This window comes from Labrus mixtus, chromosome 10, assembly GCF_963584025.1.
Source record: "Labrus mixtus chromosome 10, fLabMix1.1, whole genome shotgun sequence".
Taxonomy (NCBI): Eukaryota; Metazoa; Chordata; class Actinopteri; order Labriformes; family Labridae; genus Labrus; species Labrus mixtus.
The window spans coordinates 12,144,614-12,162,874 of record NC_083621.1 but is presented as its reverse complement, the minus strand read 5'-3'; the positions used below and the strand labels follow the sequence as shown (position 1 = coordinate 12,162,874).

Sequence of the window (18,261 nt, the reverse complement as noted above, 5' to 3'; positions counted from 1 at the left end):
ACTTTCTGTGCTCTCGTATCAGGACTTCCTGTATTTTTCCACCTTGCTTTCTCTGCGTTCACAGTAGTGTTTGTCGAATAACTCTAGCCATGTTTTCCTACCTGCTTTTGTTGCAGCAGCTGTGTCGAAGCAGGTACTGGACGCTATCTGGCCTGCAAGTGTGTTTTGTTAGATGCTATCAGCACTCCTGTCTGTGTGCCTGAGTGTGTGAGACAGTGTGTGTGTGTGTGTGTGTGTGTGAGAGAGAGACCGGTGATTGAGAGAAGAGAGAGATTGCATTAAATAGTTACACTGCAAAAAAAAAAGAGTCATGGTGTTCATGTTACACTGACAGGAAAGTGAATGTTTCGTAACATTTCTTGTGAACACAAAGACCTTGTTAGAAACAAACATAAAAGTGTTATCTCCAGCAGAAACATGGATCCACAGGCCTCATCTGTCACTGTCCATTAAAGGACACCGACCTTGATAAAAGATTTACAGTTCCTGTCACTACATGGGAAAAAGTATCTGCAAAGTTAACCAGCTGACGATTCAGTGTGGACGTGACTGTCTTTATGAAGACATTAAACCAAACTCTAAAGGATTGTTCTCTTTGCATCTGTTTTGTCAAAGCTCAGTGTTGTTATACTTCAGAATGTAGGAAAACTAAAAAAATTATAGATCATTTAAATGTACTCATGAACAAGTTGAAGAGTCACCATCCATGTTAGCAGCTTTATAAGGCTTTGCTAATGCAGTTTGAGCTAATTGCTTAGGTCAACATACTAACATGCTCTCAGTGACAAAGTTAACATGCTGATTTTTGTACACTCATATTTGACCCTGTAAGAATGCTGACATTTGCTAGCTAACAGTAAACACAAAGTCTTACTAAGGCTAACTTCATTAGTGGTAAGAGTTTTCATCCTGCATCAAATCATGACATTTCTGAGAATCATCAAAGTTGTTAAAAGTTGTCCTGAGAGGAACACAAGTATCTGATGACAATCCATGAAATATTAATTCATATTAAAAAAAAAAATCTTTAAAGCTCACATTTTAACTTAACTTCATGAAGCTAGAGCTAAAGTAGTTGGACTCAAGTGTATTAGGTTTATAAGTATTCACTCTGTGGGGACCTTAAATGTTTGTACCAAATGTTATGAATTATTGTTGAGCTGTTTCTGTCAAGATGAAATAAGACAATATTGTATTGATCTCAAGTAAAGAACAAGGGGTAACCAAGTGGTAGATAAAAAGATGCATAAGACAAGGACAAAATACTGACATTAACAAAATAGAACAATAATGATAAAAACAAATATCACTTTCAAGTATAGATCTTTCAACAGAGAGATCGGGTATCAACAGAAATGTTGCACTAGGTTGTTAAAACACACATTGTGCAGCAGCAAGTGAAAAGATATAAAAAGATAAACAATCACAAAGAAAAGGGAGATTTTGAAGACAAACTTCTCTTCTCTCCTGATGTGGGTCATTTTGTCCATAAAAACAGATTCAACAACAACTAATGTGTGAAAGCTTAAAGGGGAGTGTTTTCAGAGGCAGAGATAAGTTTAGTGGATTATAGTGAGGTATAAAAGGTGAAGGGGAGTGTAGATGAAGCAGGTAAGGAGTGGTGCAGGGCGCAGGGTGTCTGGGGTTTTTGTGGTTGGGGGTCTAGCAGGTAAGAAGGTGAGGGCATAGTTGTGGTCTGGACATGCACGATCCTGTCAGACGGAGGATGCGGGTACCAGTAGGAGTGATTGGAGATCAGAGAGGCGGCTGGATGTTATCTCTCCATCCAAACCATAACTGCAGGTTGACTCACCTGAGGAAGAAGCCTATCACCTTCTCCGTCTGTCTGTCTGTCTGTCTGCTCATTCCTCCTTCTCTTTCGGGTTCATTTCTCCTGCATCGACATAACATCATTGATGACAAAATTGTGTCTCATTTGAGTCTGTCTCATCAGTTTTAAGTGTAAAATATCTTTCAACGTGTGTCTTTTATGATACTACAGGTGTGCTATCCCTCTGCTGATAGCTTAGCCTTAATAGCATCCATTAATTCTTTCCTCTTTGATTGTGATGCTTGTGCTCAAATATGCTTCAAATCCTGTTGTGAAGGAGGCCCACATACAGTATATCAAGTGAGTTAAATTAATCCTGATTGACAAAAATGATTGAATGCACACTTTTATCAAGTATTTGCATACATCTGAATTTAGTTATAGTCTTTACAATATAGTTGAGTCAATAATACATTACTTTCACACGGCTTATAAAAAACCCTATTTGCATTGGATTATATAAAAAAAAAGGATTTAAAGTACAGTAGTGACTTTATGAGATCAATACATAAAAGGTACAGCTTGAATGGGTTGGCATGTAATGTGTAAAAAATTGTAAAATGTGAACTCCTTAAAAATAATGCAGAATTCATCCCTTTTCAAACACATGTAACAAATAAAGTTGATCCTCATTTTTACATCTTGTGGCAACATTTTTTGTTTAAGACTCAAGACCAATGTGGGAAATTCTACTATTAAATTGTTTGGGCAAGGCTCAAACCATCACAACTGATATATAGACCAAGACACATTAGAAAACCAAAAGCTGCATCTCATGCCAAACCATGCTAACTGTAAACTGTTTGGGAATAGAGGAACATTCATTTTAAACTATGAAAATAATTATAATCGAAATGATGATTTGAAAACTTTTGCAAAAACTCTAACTCATAGACCTTGATCATTCACCTCATACAGCAATTAAACAGGGCATAAAGTTACTTGTATAACCTTTCAAATTACCACACACCTAAGGTTATATAATTTTCCAGCATAGGAATATTGTACACAATGTACAGACTAAGATGAAGGTTACTTCTGGCTGAGTTGATGTTTTTTTTGCCCTTGGGAACCCCCTGCAGGTTCATCTGACAATGGGTTATAAGATTTAGAATCACACTTTTTGCACATTGAAAAAAAGTCCACCATTGTAACTTTAAGACAGACAAAATATATAGCCTACTTTAGGATAGGATAGGATAGGATAGGATAATACTTTATTGATCCCCAGGGGGGAAATTCGGGCGTTACAGCAGCACAGACAAGAAAGCTCAAAAATACACATTAAACAGAATAGATAAGATAAATAAAAATAAAAACAGGGGGTATACACAGTACAAAATGAATGATGACGTTAACTGGGGGGAATTGAGAATTGAGACAGTATTTGCAGAGAATGACAAGATAAAGTGACAAGTGATTAAAGTGACTTGGTATGATAAAATAGCAGCAAGTAATGTAAACAGCAGAGAAGAGAGGCAGTGTTGTACCACAGTAATGCAGAGTGCAGTTATATAATATAATGTAGTATAATATAATAACATTATTATATATTATATATATATATTATTATATTACTTTCTTAATCTTAAAATTATATAGTTAAAATGCTGTTTTATTTCATTGTGTTATCATTAATACGTTCTAGTGGTTTGTGATTTATTTTCCTACTTTGAATAATATTAAATTAATTAATTCTTTATAAACTGTATATGACATATGGTGACCCCTGGTGGTGGCGTGCTATGCCTGCGGGGATTTTCCACCACTGTAAAGTAGACGTGGCAGTGACGTCACTGCCGGAAATGACCCGGATCGGAACTTTAACTCCTGGGTTGATTAGTTTTCACCAGAAACATCGAGAGCTCTTCAAATACGATGTAATATAGATTTGAGTAAGTTGAAACCGAACGATTTTTTTTCTTCCTTAAAACACGATTTAACGTTACGAGGTTGATTAATGTCGAATTTGAACAAATGAAGGTAAGATAGAGCGTAGTGAAAAGCCCGGTTAGCTTTCTGTAGCTAAAGTTAGCTTTCGGTTAGCCGGTCAGGCCGTGATCAGCTGTCTGGGTGGCCTGTACACACAAAGCGGATCCGGACTTCAGATATGTGTTATTACCTAACAGTACGGACATTAAGCTCCCTTGGTGTACACTTGTGAGTTGAAACTGTGACTTATTTGCTCTGAATCGTCCGTGGTTCAGTCGACCTCCTCCGCGGTGTTTACGTCGGAGAACCGTGATGTTACCCACCGACTGTCTTTCACCACTGAACTTAACTAACGTGATAAAATTGTGTGTTTTCAAGCTATTATATTTTCAAGCTGTCAGTATACGGGTCTAACGTTTGTTTTGACACATTTTCCCTCACCGCAGACATGTGTGTACAGATGCCTATGAAGGGTACCCCACCTTGGATGTGAGGTCTTCTTGTTAATCCATCCCACGGACCCAAAGTGAAGGACTCAGGACTTCCCGCTGATTTCTGGTCTGGTGACGTTTTTACCAGCGGCAGGATGACGTGTCGTGACCGGACCCTCGAGTTCCAGTCAGCCTGTAAATCTCTCCAGGGCAGACCGGTATGTTGACACACAGAACCTGACATCACAACATAAAAAAAAACAAGATCAATAATTACACTCATATCGGGCATTTGCTCCAACTTAATAGCAGACACATTACAACTTAACTTGTTGTGTAGGCCCTTTGTAACAGTTGGTTCTGCTTTTTTGTTTCCTCCTAGCTCTGCCAAGTTTTGGTGTTGTGATACTTTGATCACAGCATTGGTTCATTTCTAAATGCAAATAACATTAAATAAATCCTTGTTGCAGCTTAATATGTACATCAGTACGGTCTTTTTACCTGCTCTTTTGTAATGTTAACAGACAAAGAGTAAGGTATTTTACCTGCTTTTTGTAAAGTGTCCCGAGATAACACTTGTTATGAGTTGACGCTATACAAATAAAAATTGATTGATTGATTGATTGATCTCAAGTGAAGCACAATTAAGTGATCTGGTGTTTTCATTTAGCTTTGTTTAGTTGCTTGTTACCATCAACTGGTGACAAAATGTCCCCTGAAAATGCTGTGCCAGTGTTTTGCCCAATACCGTTATTAACGACATACTGCGTCGCCGATGTGAAATAAGCACACGAATGCTCAAGACAAGCCTGATAACGCTTTGTACAGTTTGTCTGCAAGATCATCATGAAACACAATATTTTAACGTTCAAAGGTCTCACACAGGACAAATTGTCATAACATATCCTTTAATGGAAGATCTAATGGATCCTTATCCACACTGTTTGTTTTCATTCATTGGAACAGTGATAATATATTCAGTTTTAGCAGTTTAATGTTTTATCCCTGAAATGCCATCATTGATATTGGAATCAAAAATCCAGCATCAGATTCATCACAAGTTTCCAGTCCTCATGGGGACCCCATTAATATAGAACGTAGACGGTTAGTTACTTAGTTTGACCATTGGCCCATAATGCCATTATAATATGAGCAGAAAAAACATGTTTTTATTAATGACATCATAATAACAGGAGTTATTTAGAATAAAAGTATTCTGAAGAGTTATTTTTACAGTAATCCATAAGCCTCTTATTTTAAATGGATCTCCTGCTCTTTCCCTTTACCTCTCTGCCAGAATGGAGTCCAGCCCAGTAAGCCGGCTCTTAACGCCCTCAGGCAGCGCAGTGACTTTACAGTTATGGCCAAGTAAGTTCCTCATAGTCTTATAAATATTTGCTGAATGTGCTAGTTGTGTTGGTTTTATTTCTCAAATTAGCTGATTAAGAGTTTTTTATACAAGACATCCTTGTTGCAATTGTGTATCTTTCTTTAAATGGTAAATAAGGGAACATACAAGATGTTTTTAATGTATACTGATTTCAGCATATTTGGCTAGCATGAGGAAAATTCTGTGCAAGTGCATGAGGAAGGCTGCTAAATTCTCGCCTATTTCCCCGTAGGAGAATTGGAAAAGACCTGAGCAATACATTTGCCAAACTGGAAAAGCTCACTATCTGTAAGTGTTCCTTTAACGGTACTAAAGCATCATTTAAATAGATCTGAAATTCTTGTTTCTGTCATACTGTATAAAATTCTGATTTCAAATGTTTTGATTTTTACGTTTCAGTGGCAAAAAGAAAATCTCTATTTGACGACAAGGCAGTGGAGATTGAGGAGCTAACTTATATCATTAAACAGGTAAGGTCATAAGCATGCTTCAACTTCTCAGTATTACTAATGAACAGAGCTGTAATGTGTATCCATGTAACATTCAAGTTAATTGAAACAAATAAATAACCTGTTTACCTACTTCTCCTGTTTTTGTGTTTACAGGACATCAACAGTCTAAACAAACAAATTGCACAGTTGCAGGATTTGGTGAGGTCTCGTGGAGCTCCAGGTGGACGGCATATCCAAACCCATTCTAACACTATAGTAGTGTCTTTGCAGGTATATTCTATATGGTCTGATTCATACTCTGTTGTATATGTGCATAAAACAGGTGCAGGGATCTCTGTAAATACTAGTCATCTTTATGTTATTATTATATGGCCTGTATTTTTGACAGTATGGACAAGAATCTTTAAGTTGTCTTAAAAAGAAGAATACATGAAAGAAACATTTAAATATTTTACATTAAAGATTTTTTTTTATCATCAACAAGATATGGAATTGTTTTGTGCAGAAAGGTAGAGTTAAGTTTGATATTTTAATAGAATTTTAAAGAATTTGTACTTTTAATGTTGGTCATTTTGTTTCTCATAGTATTGAACATTTAAAAGCTTTACACAATTCTTAGTCTCTCAATTGTATGTAGCTGAGTTATGTTGCACTTTGTTTAACCTTTCTGTATCTTCTGCTGGCTTCAGTCCAAACTGGCTTCGATGTCCAACGACTTCAAATCGGTCCTAGAAGTCAGAACAGAGGTGAGAAGTGTTTGTAATACTCTTCAATGCAAGGGCAGAAAATAGTGACTTGACTTTCAAAAGCTTTTAAAACGGGGCATACAGGTCTTAATATTCTCCCGTGTTTATCCCGTTTTGTCTGCAGAACCTGAAGCAGCAGCGAAGCAAGAGAGAGCAGTTCTCCCAGCCTCCTGCCCAGTCTTCTCAACTGATGGCCAACAACTTCAGTAAGTTTACACCACTGCTTCTCGCTAGTACAGCTCACAGTGGATTTACAAGGATCTTGTGTTAAAGTAAAGGCACCAACAGGCAACCACAGCATGCTGTCATGGCTTCATACAGGTGTGTTCACTCTATGGATACTGTTTGTAAGAACCAACAAAAAGACGTTTTGCATTCAACACTCAACTCCAAAATAGTTTCCTGTGGTATGTCACTTAAACTGTTTGTTTAAATGACATGCAGGATATCTCCACTCTGAGATTATATCCTGATCATCTCCAAATTAAAACGTTTCCCAGTTTTAGAAATCAGTTAATCATCTAAACTTAACTTAACTGGGGGTTTTCTATTAGCCCAACATGAACATTATTATCTGGTATTTTCAGGAAACATTATAGAGTAAACACACCTGTAACTGTCTCTTTGTGCTGGCTTTGAGGAGGTACTACTCAGCTTGTCTGGCTCTGTCTCTCTTTACCATTTTGCGGAGAAAAAAAATTGCTAAACAGGTCACTTTACCAGAGACCCTCTTAATAGCAGAGGGAGCTGTGATGCTTCCTGTGCATACGTTTACACTGCCAGTAAAATGTTTACAACCATCAAATCACAAACACTTTGCGAATGTATATTGATGTGAACTCTAATGATATCCTACAATAAAATGTCCTAATCAAGTTCATGTGTGAGTATCATACATGGGAAATAACTATTATCTTATTGAAGAAGTCGTTAATTCTTATTCATGTAAAATATTGAGGCTTCTTCAACAGCACACAACATGCAGTATACTTCTCCTGGTTGAGCTTTCCAGTGGATCTGCCTGTGATGATGTACAAATCATTGATTAATGATCAGTGTTTGCATTAATTCCGTCTTTCTTACATCTTTGGAATATTTACGGTTGCAAGTTTGCTCGTGCAAAAAAGAAGAGAAAGACTTCTAAAGCTTTATTGATAAAAACCAAAGGCTATTTTGTGTGAGTTTGTATTTCCTTATTATAAGTTATTTTAATGCACATAACGCTGATAATGCCATTGATGAACAGAAACATTTAGACTGGCAGTGTACTTTCAAATAGCTGTTGTCATAGTGAACTGCTCAAACTCCTTGTGAATGATTATTACTGTATTTGGTCATCTATAATGCAAAAATTAAAAAATATTTTAGGGAGCCGCAAAAAAGGGGCCCAGGAGCCGCATGCAGCTCGCGAGCAGCGCTATGACTACCAGGGCAATACAACCTCAAATTTAAAAGGTATTTCCCTGGAACGTTTGAATCTCCCAGCGGGTATTACCAGCTACTGTATGTGCCCGCTGGTCTTTTTGCTTTTCCCCTCTTCCATTGAGGATCTCTTGTCTGATCTTGTTGAACATGTGTGTGTTTGTCTTTTGCTTGTTGTCTCCCTTCAGAGAGCTCCGTCCTGATGCAGGATGAATACAGGAGTATGGGGGACGTAGCCATCAATATGGACTCTCAGACCAATCCGATGCAACTCCAGCTTATTGATGAGCAGGTAGACTATAGTAGTCAATGTTTCAGTCAGGCAAATAGAAAGTGTACCTTTTAAATCCCAAGCACAAAATCTAGCAGGAAGAATAGTTATTGTTCATTTTTAAAGTCATTTGAAAATATTCAGTCTTCTCATAGTGAAAATGATGGATTAGATAAACTGTGCATTTATATGGTCTAATGTTTGCCTTTTTTAAACCTCGCTGGTTGTGCCATCGCAGGATTCCTATATCCAGAGCCGAGCAGACACCATGCAGAATATTGAGAGCACCATCGTTGAACTGGGCTCTATATTCCAGCAGTTGGCACACATGGTCAAGGAGCAAGAGGAGACTATCCAGAGGTAAGAGAAAGCTAGAAGTGGAGAGATAGTAGGGAGAAGGACATAGAGCTCTCTCTTAGAAACAAAGAGAGAGATGTGCTAGTACATTTGCTTCTGGAGAGTAAGAAGAGAGGCTGTTATGCTCTCATCTATATGTGGTAAATATAAACCTCAAGTTGGGCAAGCTTGGATGAACTCAAAGACTGAAAAGGAAGGGGAGCAGTCTGCATTGCAACGTTGCTTCCCTGCACTTTATCAGCTCACCAGTCCGTGTGTTTGTTATTTGTACAAAAACGTAACGTAGAAAAACAACAAAGTTGTGTGTTTTTTGGTGAGTTTGTGCTGAAAGGAGCATGCGTAGTAACTCCTCATTGTACTATCATCACTTCGAGGTTGCTGCATGTACTCCAGGAAGGTTTTGGTTTTTACCAAAGAACTGTTCTCAAACAAAAATAACAACTTACATTGATCAAACAAACTAATTATATTATGTTCAACAGTGAGCTTCAGAGATGCTGGAGTTTTTGTTAAAGTTAGCTGTTTTGTTCAGTTCAGAGTTCTTTGCTTTGCTAAGATAAATGGCTCTGCTTATATTTATTTGCATTACAAACAAGTCAGGCTATTGATATTTTTCTCCGTCTCTTAGGGTGTTGGCAAACCTGATAGAACATTGATTTTAGGTAACATATAATCATTCATTTGAAAGTCTCACTGAACTGCTTGCTGTCTTCTCTCACAGGATTGATGCTAACGTGGAGGACACCCAGCTCAACGTGGAAGCTGCCCACACAGAGATCCTCAAATACTTTCAGTCAGTCTCCTCCAACCGCTGGTTGATGATCAAGATCTTTCTCGTCCTGATCATCTTCTTCATCGTCTTTGTTGTCTTCTTCGCTTAAAGCAAAAGAGAGTGACTTAAAGGAGGGGAGAGAGCACATTGAGTGAGCGGAGTTTAAGCTGAAGCTGGACCAGACAACATATTTGAAGGAGACTCCTCTGTCAAAGCGATGGTTTGATGGGGACTATTTGAGTAATTGAGACTCTTCGGTTGATCCTAAGCCACAGACTGTTAATCTAAACTCGACTCTTCAGTGAAGAATGAAGATGTCGAACTCAGTTCAAATGAAAGAGTAAATTATCTGAAGTCCCCACTTTGTATAGAGAGAGCAAAAACCTGCTCTGTATTGTACTTTGACCAATTATTCATAAACATTTAATCCAAATGGCTATAATTTAATGGTTTGATTCTGCAAACTGTCTTTTTAATTTAGATTTTTCTTTTCTTGTTCAACCCATTTACCACAAGTCATGCATTATTATACATATTGTTATTATTTCAAGGCCAAACATCTGAGCTGGAATATCTTCTCCTTTTGCTTCTTTGCTTTTTATTGAAGAGCATGACTGCGTCACGTGTTCATCAACACTTCTTCACACCCCACCATTTAGTCATAATGTGAAGTCTTTTTGTATTCAGATGCATTCTTTTTTTCTTTAAAAGTTTATTTGCCAAATGGGTACCTTTTTAAAGAACTGTGACTCAAAGAGAAAACACTGATTGTGGTCCAGCATTACAGGAAGGCTGTTTCTGCCAGCTGATAAGAGAACAGTGCAGAAATAATTCAGGCATGAGCTGTAAAAACTGTTGATAATAATTTATATAACAACACTGTTTTAAATCAAACTGTTGGGTTGTCAGCTGTTTGGGCCAGTTGAATGGGTAAGGGAAGTGTAAACACTGAGTTTGGTGGAAAGAACTCAGCATTCGAGTCAAGTATCTGAACAGGCTCCAGGTTGACATCAGTGCTAATGAAGGGGTTAGGCTGGTTGAGAATTCTCACTTATAAAGTGACTCAAATCAGCCAGATTCCCTGGAAGTGTCTGGTTTTTGTTTTTGTTTTTGTTGTAGCTGCTTAACCCCCTCTTCATCTATCCACTTTACCAGATGTTATTTTAATGACCACAGCTTTTTGAGAAGAAAGACAACATTTTCCCTATTTGTTCGGTGTCTGTTTTTCTTTCAGCCAAATGCCTTGACTTTAATGTATAAAGTGCAAATAGTGATAATGATGTATTGATAAGAAAGTGCATAATAAAATAACAATGGGGTACTGACACTCAAGGGGGAGATTTTCTTGGGATAAGAGGATTAGTCAGTGATATAATCAGCCATGCTAGGCTAAAGGCTAAGGCTAGTCAACAGACAATTTATTTTATTTTATCATTTATTGATAAAGAGATACATTTTGTTGAAATGCCTCAAGGTATAATAGACTTGAATAGTACAATAAAGACAACTTTGTTTTAGCCTTAAAGAAGAGAAAAAAACATTGTACTCCATCCAAATACATGTATCCGCTGTAAACAGTAGACTACGATATTCCAGTTATACCCTGCCTGCTAAGATTTGCTTGATGGCTGAAGTACAGCTTAGTGAGCAGGTGATCTGAAGTCAAACTCCTGCATATGGACCAGTAAACTTCCCCATTATCTTATGCAAAGGACAGGTGTATTTTCTGTTGCACTACACGTTTTTAAAGGGTGATCCTGTGAACATCAGGATCTGTTGAACACAAAAGTATTTTTAAGAGTTTCTAACCCTGGTAGAAAGTCTGCATGTAGGATGGTTTTGATGGGTTGGTGGGTCGGTCACTTTGGTCCAGCCATGGGACATTGATGACCATAGAGCATGTCTCCTAATGAATTTTCTCACAACAACATAGCACATCAGATGGGTTTGAATGTAGCTAAAATCAAAACCAAAACTCTTGCATGACTGACTGAAGAAAATGGGTTCGTAGAGAGCCAAAGGATCACTTCGAAACCAACTCTTTAGGCTTTTTTATTTGTCATTAAAAGAAACGTTTTATTCTCTCATATTTTACTGAATGCCACTCCCCCCCCCCCCCTGTACAGGTGCTCCACCTCTCCCTCACACCATCCTCTCTGCATTGTCTCCACTGACTTTCTGCCTCCCTTCTCTCAGCCCTGGGCACTCTGCTCCATAGGGCTAATCTCTGGCATGCTCTTGCTTCTTCCCTTTCTTGCCCTGGCCTTAATGGCCTCCTCTTCCCCTTCTTCATCCTCCTCCTCCTCGTCTGACCAGTCCACCTCCTGCTGCAGATTCCCCCTGGAGCCTCTCATGCCGCTGCCCTTGAAGAATTGCCCCGTGCGGAACTTGGTGCGGAAAGTAATGAAAGAAAGGCTCTTGCTGCGCTGCTGCTTTTCAAAGATAGTGTCTTCTGTCTGCTCTTCGTCGTTTCCGTTCACCTCATCCACACACTCGCGCAACACTGAGCGAAACAGTCGGGGAACCTCGTGGACCTCAGGCTCCATCTGCGACACCGACCTCCTGAACCTGCAGTTGGGAGATAACCAATTATTAGGGACAAAGTGATCCAAAGCAATACACATATTGACAGAGTAATAGCTCTGCTCTCACTGCCGAACCAAAATAAAACAGAAACAACCTCAGATGCCAAAAAAGACCCAAACATCAAGTGGGAAGTGCACACATTTTACATGGTCCTAGCTTTGCCCTTGTAGAGTACAGACTCAGATTGCACAAGAGGGTGGAGAAACCAATAGAAGAGTACCATGGCTCTGCTTCAATGATGATCCTTGTCTTTTAGAAACAAAATCAACTAAAACAAATGACGTTCCACCAACAGCTTCGGTCATGAGCTGCTACCATTGGCCTGTGTGTTAAAAGGAGGATTTCTCTGAACCTCTCAGTCCTGCAGCGCAGTGAAATTAGCCGTCCACTGCAGCTACTTCTCTGACCTGCCATGATGTCATGAAGAGGATGACTACCACTGTCCAATATATTATGTCCTTTCTTTTGCACGCATCTCTCCAACTCAATCCTCAGTGAGTCCTTACACCTGCCTCAAACTGAGCCAGCCTTTTTTTTTTCATTAGACCTGTGTTATAAGAATAAGTTCAGTTGTTGAACATGAACATTTACTTTTTGAGATGTCATGAATGTAGTCTCCTAGAGAAAGAATAAGGATCCAAGGGTATCAACTCACTTGCCAGGCACAGGTAAACGTTTTAAAGAGTTGAGTTGAAACCCTCTCTTCTGTTTTTCATTTCTTTTGTTATATGTTTCTGCTTGGGTTTTGTAGTCTTTGTCTGTCACAACTACCATTTCAGTGACACCTCTCTCTTTCAACAACTTCGTTTCTGTATCGTGTCTCAGTCTCTCTCACCTGACGATCACAGGGCCACACTGTGCCGGAGGGATCTTGGCACAGAGGTCCTGCAGTTCCAGCAGGTCGCTGGGTGTCAGCTGGTAGGGCTGTGGGTTGGGGGTGTTGACTAGCCAGCTGTAGTCGGCCGTGGAGGAGGAGCTGCGACGGCGACGGCGACCTTCTGTGGCCCTCTCCAGACGTATGCGTTCAGTGCGCTTCACCATGGCCCCCAACTCCAACATTAAAGTGTTTGTGACTAATTCTTCACTGCTACGCTGGCCCGGGACTTTAGGCTCAAGAGAGAAAACAGCAGACCAAGGGAACATCTGGGAAAGGCAGACATACTGGTTGAGGAGTAATATCATCATTTGATGAACAAAAAGAAAAACAATATCCTTTAGGAGCGGCTGGTGCATTCATTGAACTTGTCAGGTATTGTTTTCAAAATGTATTCGATCAGAAAGACCTTTAGACTTGTTCAAGACTCTCTTTAGCAGTCTGTCTGAGGAAGAAAGTTTCTTACTTTGAATCTATATACTATCAAATGTAGGAATTTAATCAGTATTAACTCGTTTCTTTGAGAATTTGAGCTTTCATACTCTGAGAGAAACCTTTGAAAGTCTTTAAAACCTTCATGCCAAACAAATCAGAACAGGGTGATGTCTTTTCAAGTAAACTATGAATTATAATAGGTTTTTAGAACACCAATTTACCCCATAAAACTGCTATGATATATGAATACAAACCAATTTATCTCAATAAGACTGATATCCATTGTTACTTTATTGTTCTAAATGCTATCATATAAATTTGATGGATTTCTTACCTTCAAGAAATTTCCTTTCCTGACAGAAACCCAACTGTTGACTGGTGAAGCCTCTGTTAACAGCCAGGTGAAGAGCAGACCTCCATGAAAGATGAAACTCCTCCAACTCTAGATACCTGACTGCCTTGCTACCTGTCAAGGTCCCTGGCAGACAGGCACTGCACTACTGTGAGGAGAAGGAGTGTGTATGTGTGTGTGTGAGTTTGGGATTGAGTATAAATATAATCCTGTATTAATAAAGAGCAAGTGACGAGAAGAGCTTACCTCACATGAGTGTGTAGGGCAGGAGTGTGTGATGAATGTGTGAAACAGAATTCAGGTGGGGTGTTTGCATAATGATATGGTGTGAATGGCTAATTACCTTACTTTTATGAACAGGTGTCCCTGTTTTATCGAATTTTAATGCTTCAATCAAATGAATAAAACTGGTCTCAGCTCATAGGCACAATCAGACTGGACACTGTATTTTATGAAGCCACTCCCACAGTGTCTTTTCCTCGCGTCCTGTGTAGTTGAGAACCTTAAAATAGCATACTTGCTGTTTTAACACCAGGCACTGTCCATGAAAATAACAGTGCACTCCCCCCGTTTCACAGACAATAATCCTACAGGCACATCAGCAATTACCAGACTGTGTTGGCAAATATTTGACTCAGATTGCATAACTGCACATATAATCCTTCTTGCCCACAATTATACCATCTGTGTCTGTCCAACTCGATAGCACATGGTATTATATATAAGGTAACTGCAGGGAAGTTTCTGGGTTTCCACAACACTCAGCACTGAGGCAACAAATCCCAGATTATATTCAAATCCAGAGCCTACCTGGAACGTTGTTATGACTGTTATAATCTAATTACAGGTGGCTACAGTGGATGCTGATACAACTGTAACTAAACAGGAATAGGTTTTTTGTTACTGTAAATATTGAATCTGAGAAACCGACCACTTCCATGAAGTTAGTTTTTATTGCTATTGAGCTTGAGTAATATGACATCAAGATTTTTATCTTGTGCAGGAAGTTGATAGGACATTGTGGGGGGAGCGGGAGTGGATGGTTTGCCGTTGAGATAGATCTGCATATCATTGCAAGCTTAGGTCAAAGCAGGAGCATGTAAATAGTTAAGAGGAGAGGTCCAAGCATAGCCTTGAGGTAGACCTACAAATTGGTTGACTGGAGTGGGGCTTGAACTGAAGTTTATGACACAGACAAAAGGTTTCTTTCCGAGGCAATATCACGACTAGAACCAGAACAGAGCTGCATCACTGAGGCCAAAGTAATCAGATAAGCGGTTCAGGATAAAGGTGTTGGATATTGTGTCGAATGCTTTAGAGGGGTCAAGGAGGATATAAATACAGATAAACAGATTTGGCCCAAGTCAGGAGTAAAGAGGTCTTCATAAGAATTTGTAACAGTAAAAACAATCATTGGAATAAAAAACAAGGCATCAGTTTAATTTACTACCGTCTTAAGTCACTAAGGACAAAAATGTCCACTTCCAAAAAACTGCTATAAAAATAGAACAGATTGCATACATCTCTTAAACAACTTCAGCCCTGCTCAAAACCACCAAAGATTCAATCATTTTTAGGAATTTAACCATTTAAATGCCAGTTTGATTACTTGATCTCATTATTGTTATTTATGAAAAAAAACCCACAAAAATTAGTTATTTTCCATGTAACAAATATTTGGTGGCTGGGGGATTTTTTAAAAATCAGTCTTAGATATGTCAAAGATTAGCCAAAATATTGACTTTGATGCATTGTTAGATTTTGTGTAGCATCAGATTTAAAATGTAGTCCCCTGTTTGGACATTGGAGGAAAAAAAATGTCCATTTCCAAAAACTGCAATAAAAATAGAACAGATTAATATTTTTTTCTACTTTTCTTCGCATAAATCTTTTAAACAACTCCAGCCCTGCTCAAAACTATCAAATATTGAATAATTATCAGGAATTTAACCCTTTAAATGCCAGTTTGATTACATGATTCTGGCATTTAAAGGATTAAATTCCTGTAATAAGGTTTTGTAATAAGCAATTTAATATCTTTTACAACATACATTTGAGATGAGATGAGATGAGATGAGATTCAACTTTATTGTCATTACACATATACAAGTATAGAGTAACGAAATGAGGTTTGGCATCTCACCAGAAGTGCAAATAAGCAGAAAGTGCAAGAATCTGTGCTATGTACAAGTAATTACAGAATTTACAGATGTAGACTAAAAAAAAGTGAATTATTGGGTATATATGGATGGATTAATGGGATGCTATAAATATAAATAAATGCTATAAATATAAGTATATTCTTCAGATTATAATATACAGATTAAGGTGCAGTGAGCATGCTATACTAGTTTGCAGATAATAATTTAAGGATATTCTACAAACGAACAATAGTAAATAACCTCTAGAAAGTTGGGCCTAAAATGTTTTTAAAACGTACATTTAACTAATTGTCACTCACCTTGGACTGTCTCTTAGGGAGCATTTTGGACCACCGATTGAGCTGTCTGTTATACAAACTTGTTCTGTGTCAAAAATCATTCTATTAAACTTTCCAGACACGTGTTAAATAAATTCGTAACATGCACATGTGACTACACGGTAGGCATGACATGTTATACATGTGTAGCAGGTCAGTATTTTCACTGACACACAATGCTGTGTTTGTGATGATGTATTTCGTCGCTAGAGGTCATCACAGGTTCACCTCGCCTCGTGGATTTTTTTCCCAAAACATTCCCCTGCTACGTCACTCGCCGCTGCTCCGCCTCGTGCCACACCGACTGTGGTTTTGTTGGCTTGTCAGCTGCACGAGACGCGCGGCGTATTGTTTCGGTAAAGACCTGTCAAGTGACATGTTCTGTTCAAAAACGACTATTAACCCGGTAAAAGAACCGGAGACTGTACTGTTAAACACTGGTATCAGCGCCGCAGCTGTGTGAGAGCCTCCCCCGCCTGGCACCTTGTGAAACTGTGACAGTGAATGGTGGTGAGTATCTTTATTGTGGAGTTAGCTTGTAGCATCAGTGCTATGGTAGAGTTGACAGTCACTGGCCGCGGATGCAGGCAAAAACAAAGCGAAAGAAAAGTTAGTCTCATTGGTCCGGACTAGCTCACTTTGAGGGTTCACTCCGGACATTTATGACATTTTGTTTTGTTCTTTGGAAGTTGTCAAAGAACCTCGTGACCACTGGTATAGCGCAGGCCGGGTGTCCAACTCCTGGATGTCTGCCTCCCACTAAACTAACCTGTTTTACTTCATGGACTTTGATTACAAGGTTTCTGTTTTAAGTTGGTTTTTTTACAAGATGAGAGAAGTTAATGAATTATTTTTCACGTGTGTGGCAATTATACACCAAAACTTCAAGACTAAAATGAGGCAAAAGCTAGTTTCTTATTGTTGTCATATTTGAATACAATAGATGTTTATTGCCATTTTGCACAGGTACAGGACAGTACAGGTACATTGGAATTATTGTGCGTTTCTCCCTGAGTCAGCTTCTACAAAAACAAGTTAAAATTATATATAAAATAGACTAGCATTGTAAGAAAAAAAGAGTAGAAAAAAAGTAAAAGTAAAAATAAATAAGTTGTAGTAACAGCTAAGTGATTTAAAATAAACTGTACAGAAGTTATACACTGTATTAAAGCAAAGATATAATACAAAAACAAGATTATTTTCTGTATTTATGAAGTAACCAGGGTTAGATAGATAGAACTAGAATGGACATGCTGTTTTATTATTTAATTCATTGATGCAGGAATCCTTAACAATGGCATGCAGCTGTTGTCTTTATGATATGATTATTGTGGTTGAAAGTTTCATGGGACCCTCTTCTTTGTCTGCTTCTTAGTAACAAACGTTTCAATCAATCAATCAATCAATCAATCAATCAATCAATTTTTATTTGTATAGCGTCAACTCATAACAAGTGTTATCTCGAGACACTTTACAAAAAGCAGGTAAAAGACCTTACTCATTGTTATGTTACAAAGATCCGGCCTATCCATCATGAGCACTTTAGCAAAGCAGCAAAAGTTACAGTGGTAAGAAGAAAAAAAAAGTATTTATGTATAATTTACTTATTCATTTTGCTATGTTCTACTGCGTGTGTTCAGATATTAAATACATTTCCCCACTCATATATAAAGAGGCTTTGTCCTAATTTAACCAGCATTGTGTTCTACAAACACTCACTTGGAAGAAGTCACTACAGAAGTAATACTGTACCTCCTTCATAGTGAGCCACTCTAGGATTTATTTGAGTTGCATATTACGCTTACACATGTTATCTCAGTGAAGTATGTGTGCTATTCTTGTTTTCAGGAAGAGGCAAACAGTGACTCAACCTGTGAGCTGCAACAGAAACTCTCTGACTCGACTAGTTTTAAAAGCCTGAAGGCTAAAGT

General features: G+C 38.4%; 2 protein-coding genes across 4 annotated transcripts; one reads left to right on the top strand and one right to left on the bottom strand.

The window, feature by feature from the left end:
* The first annotated feature begins 3,595 nt into the window (after positions 1-3,595).
* On the top strand, positions 3,596-10,931 carry stx5a (syntaxin 5A). 2 transcript variants are annotated; one of them, XM_061048302.1, is made up of 12 exons: positions 3,596-3,726; positions 4,210-4,412; positions 5,492-5,562; positions 5,817-5,872; positions 5,984-6,054; positions 6,190-6,306; positions 6,726-6,782; positions 6,907-6,988; positions 8,151-8,237; positions 8,393-8,496; positions 8,714-8,835; positions 9,554-10,931. In XM_061048302.1, the coding sequence occupies exons 2-12, from the start codon at positions 4,350-4,352 to the stop codon at positions 9,711-9,713; spliced, it is 990 nt and encodes a 329-aa protein (XP_060904285.1). In that variant the 5' UTR covers positions 3,596-3,726; positions 4,210-4,349; the 3' UTR covers positions 9,714-10,931. The 2 variants fall into 2 exon arrangements, with proteins under 2 accessions (XP_060904285.1, XP_060904286.1); XM_061048303.1 differs by lacking the exon at positions 8,151-8,237.
* A 793-nt stretch (positions 10,932-11,724) lies between these two features.
* zgc:162144 (RD3 domain-containing protein) lies at positions 11,725-15,353 on the bottom strand. Of its 2 annotated transcripts, XM_061048300.1 has the most exons (4): positions 14,369-15,353; positions 13,834-13,996; positions 13,026-13,333; positions 11,725-12,172 (listed from the first exon to the last, which is right to left on the bottom strand). In XM_061048300.1, exons 3-4 carry the CDS (start codon positions 13,331-13,333, stop codon positions 11,797-11,799), a joined length of 684 nt encoding a protein of 227 aa, XP_060904283.1. In that variant the 5' UTR covers positions 13,834-13,996; positions 14,369-15,353; the 3' UTR covers positions 11,725-11,796. The 2 variants fall into 2 exon arrangements, with proteins under 2 accessions (XP_060904283.1, XP_060904282.1); XM_061048299.1 differs by having other exon boundaries at positions 13,834-15,353.
* Positions 15,354-18,261: the final 2,908 nt, after the last annotated feature.

What these genes read in the sequence shown, in the direction of transcription:
- zgc:162144 (XM_061048299.1), bottom strand. Translation starts at nt 13,333, where the DNA reads ATGTTCCCTTGGTCTGCTGTTTTCTCTCTTGAGCCTAAAGTCCCGGGC. An exon ending in TGTGGCCCTGTGATCGTCAG is followed by an intron (nt 12,173 to 13,025) that starts GTGAGAGAGACT and finishes TCCCAACTGCAG; the next exon opens with GTTCAGGAGGTCGGTGTCGC.
- stx5a (XM_061048302.1), top strand. Translation starts at nt 4,350, where the DNA reads ATGACGTGTCGTGACCGGACCCTCGAGTTCCAGTCAGCCTGTAAATCT. An exon ending in TCCTAGAAGTCAGAACAGAG is followed by an intron (nt 6,783 to 6,906) that starts GTGAGAAGTGTT and finishes TTTTGTCTGCAG; the next exon opens with AACCTGAAGCAGCAGCGAAG. An exon ending in TACAACCTCAAATTTAAAAG is followed by an intron (nt 8,238 to 8,392) that starts GTATTTCCCTGG and finishes GTCTCCCTTCAG; the next exon opens with AGAGCTCCGTCCTGATGCAG.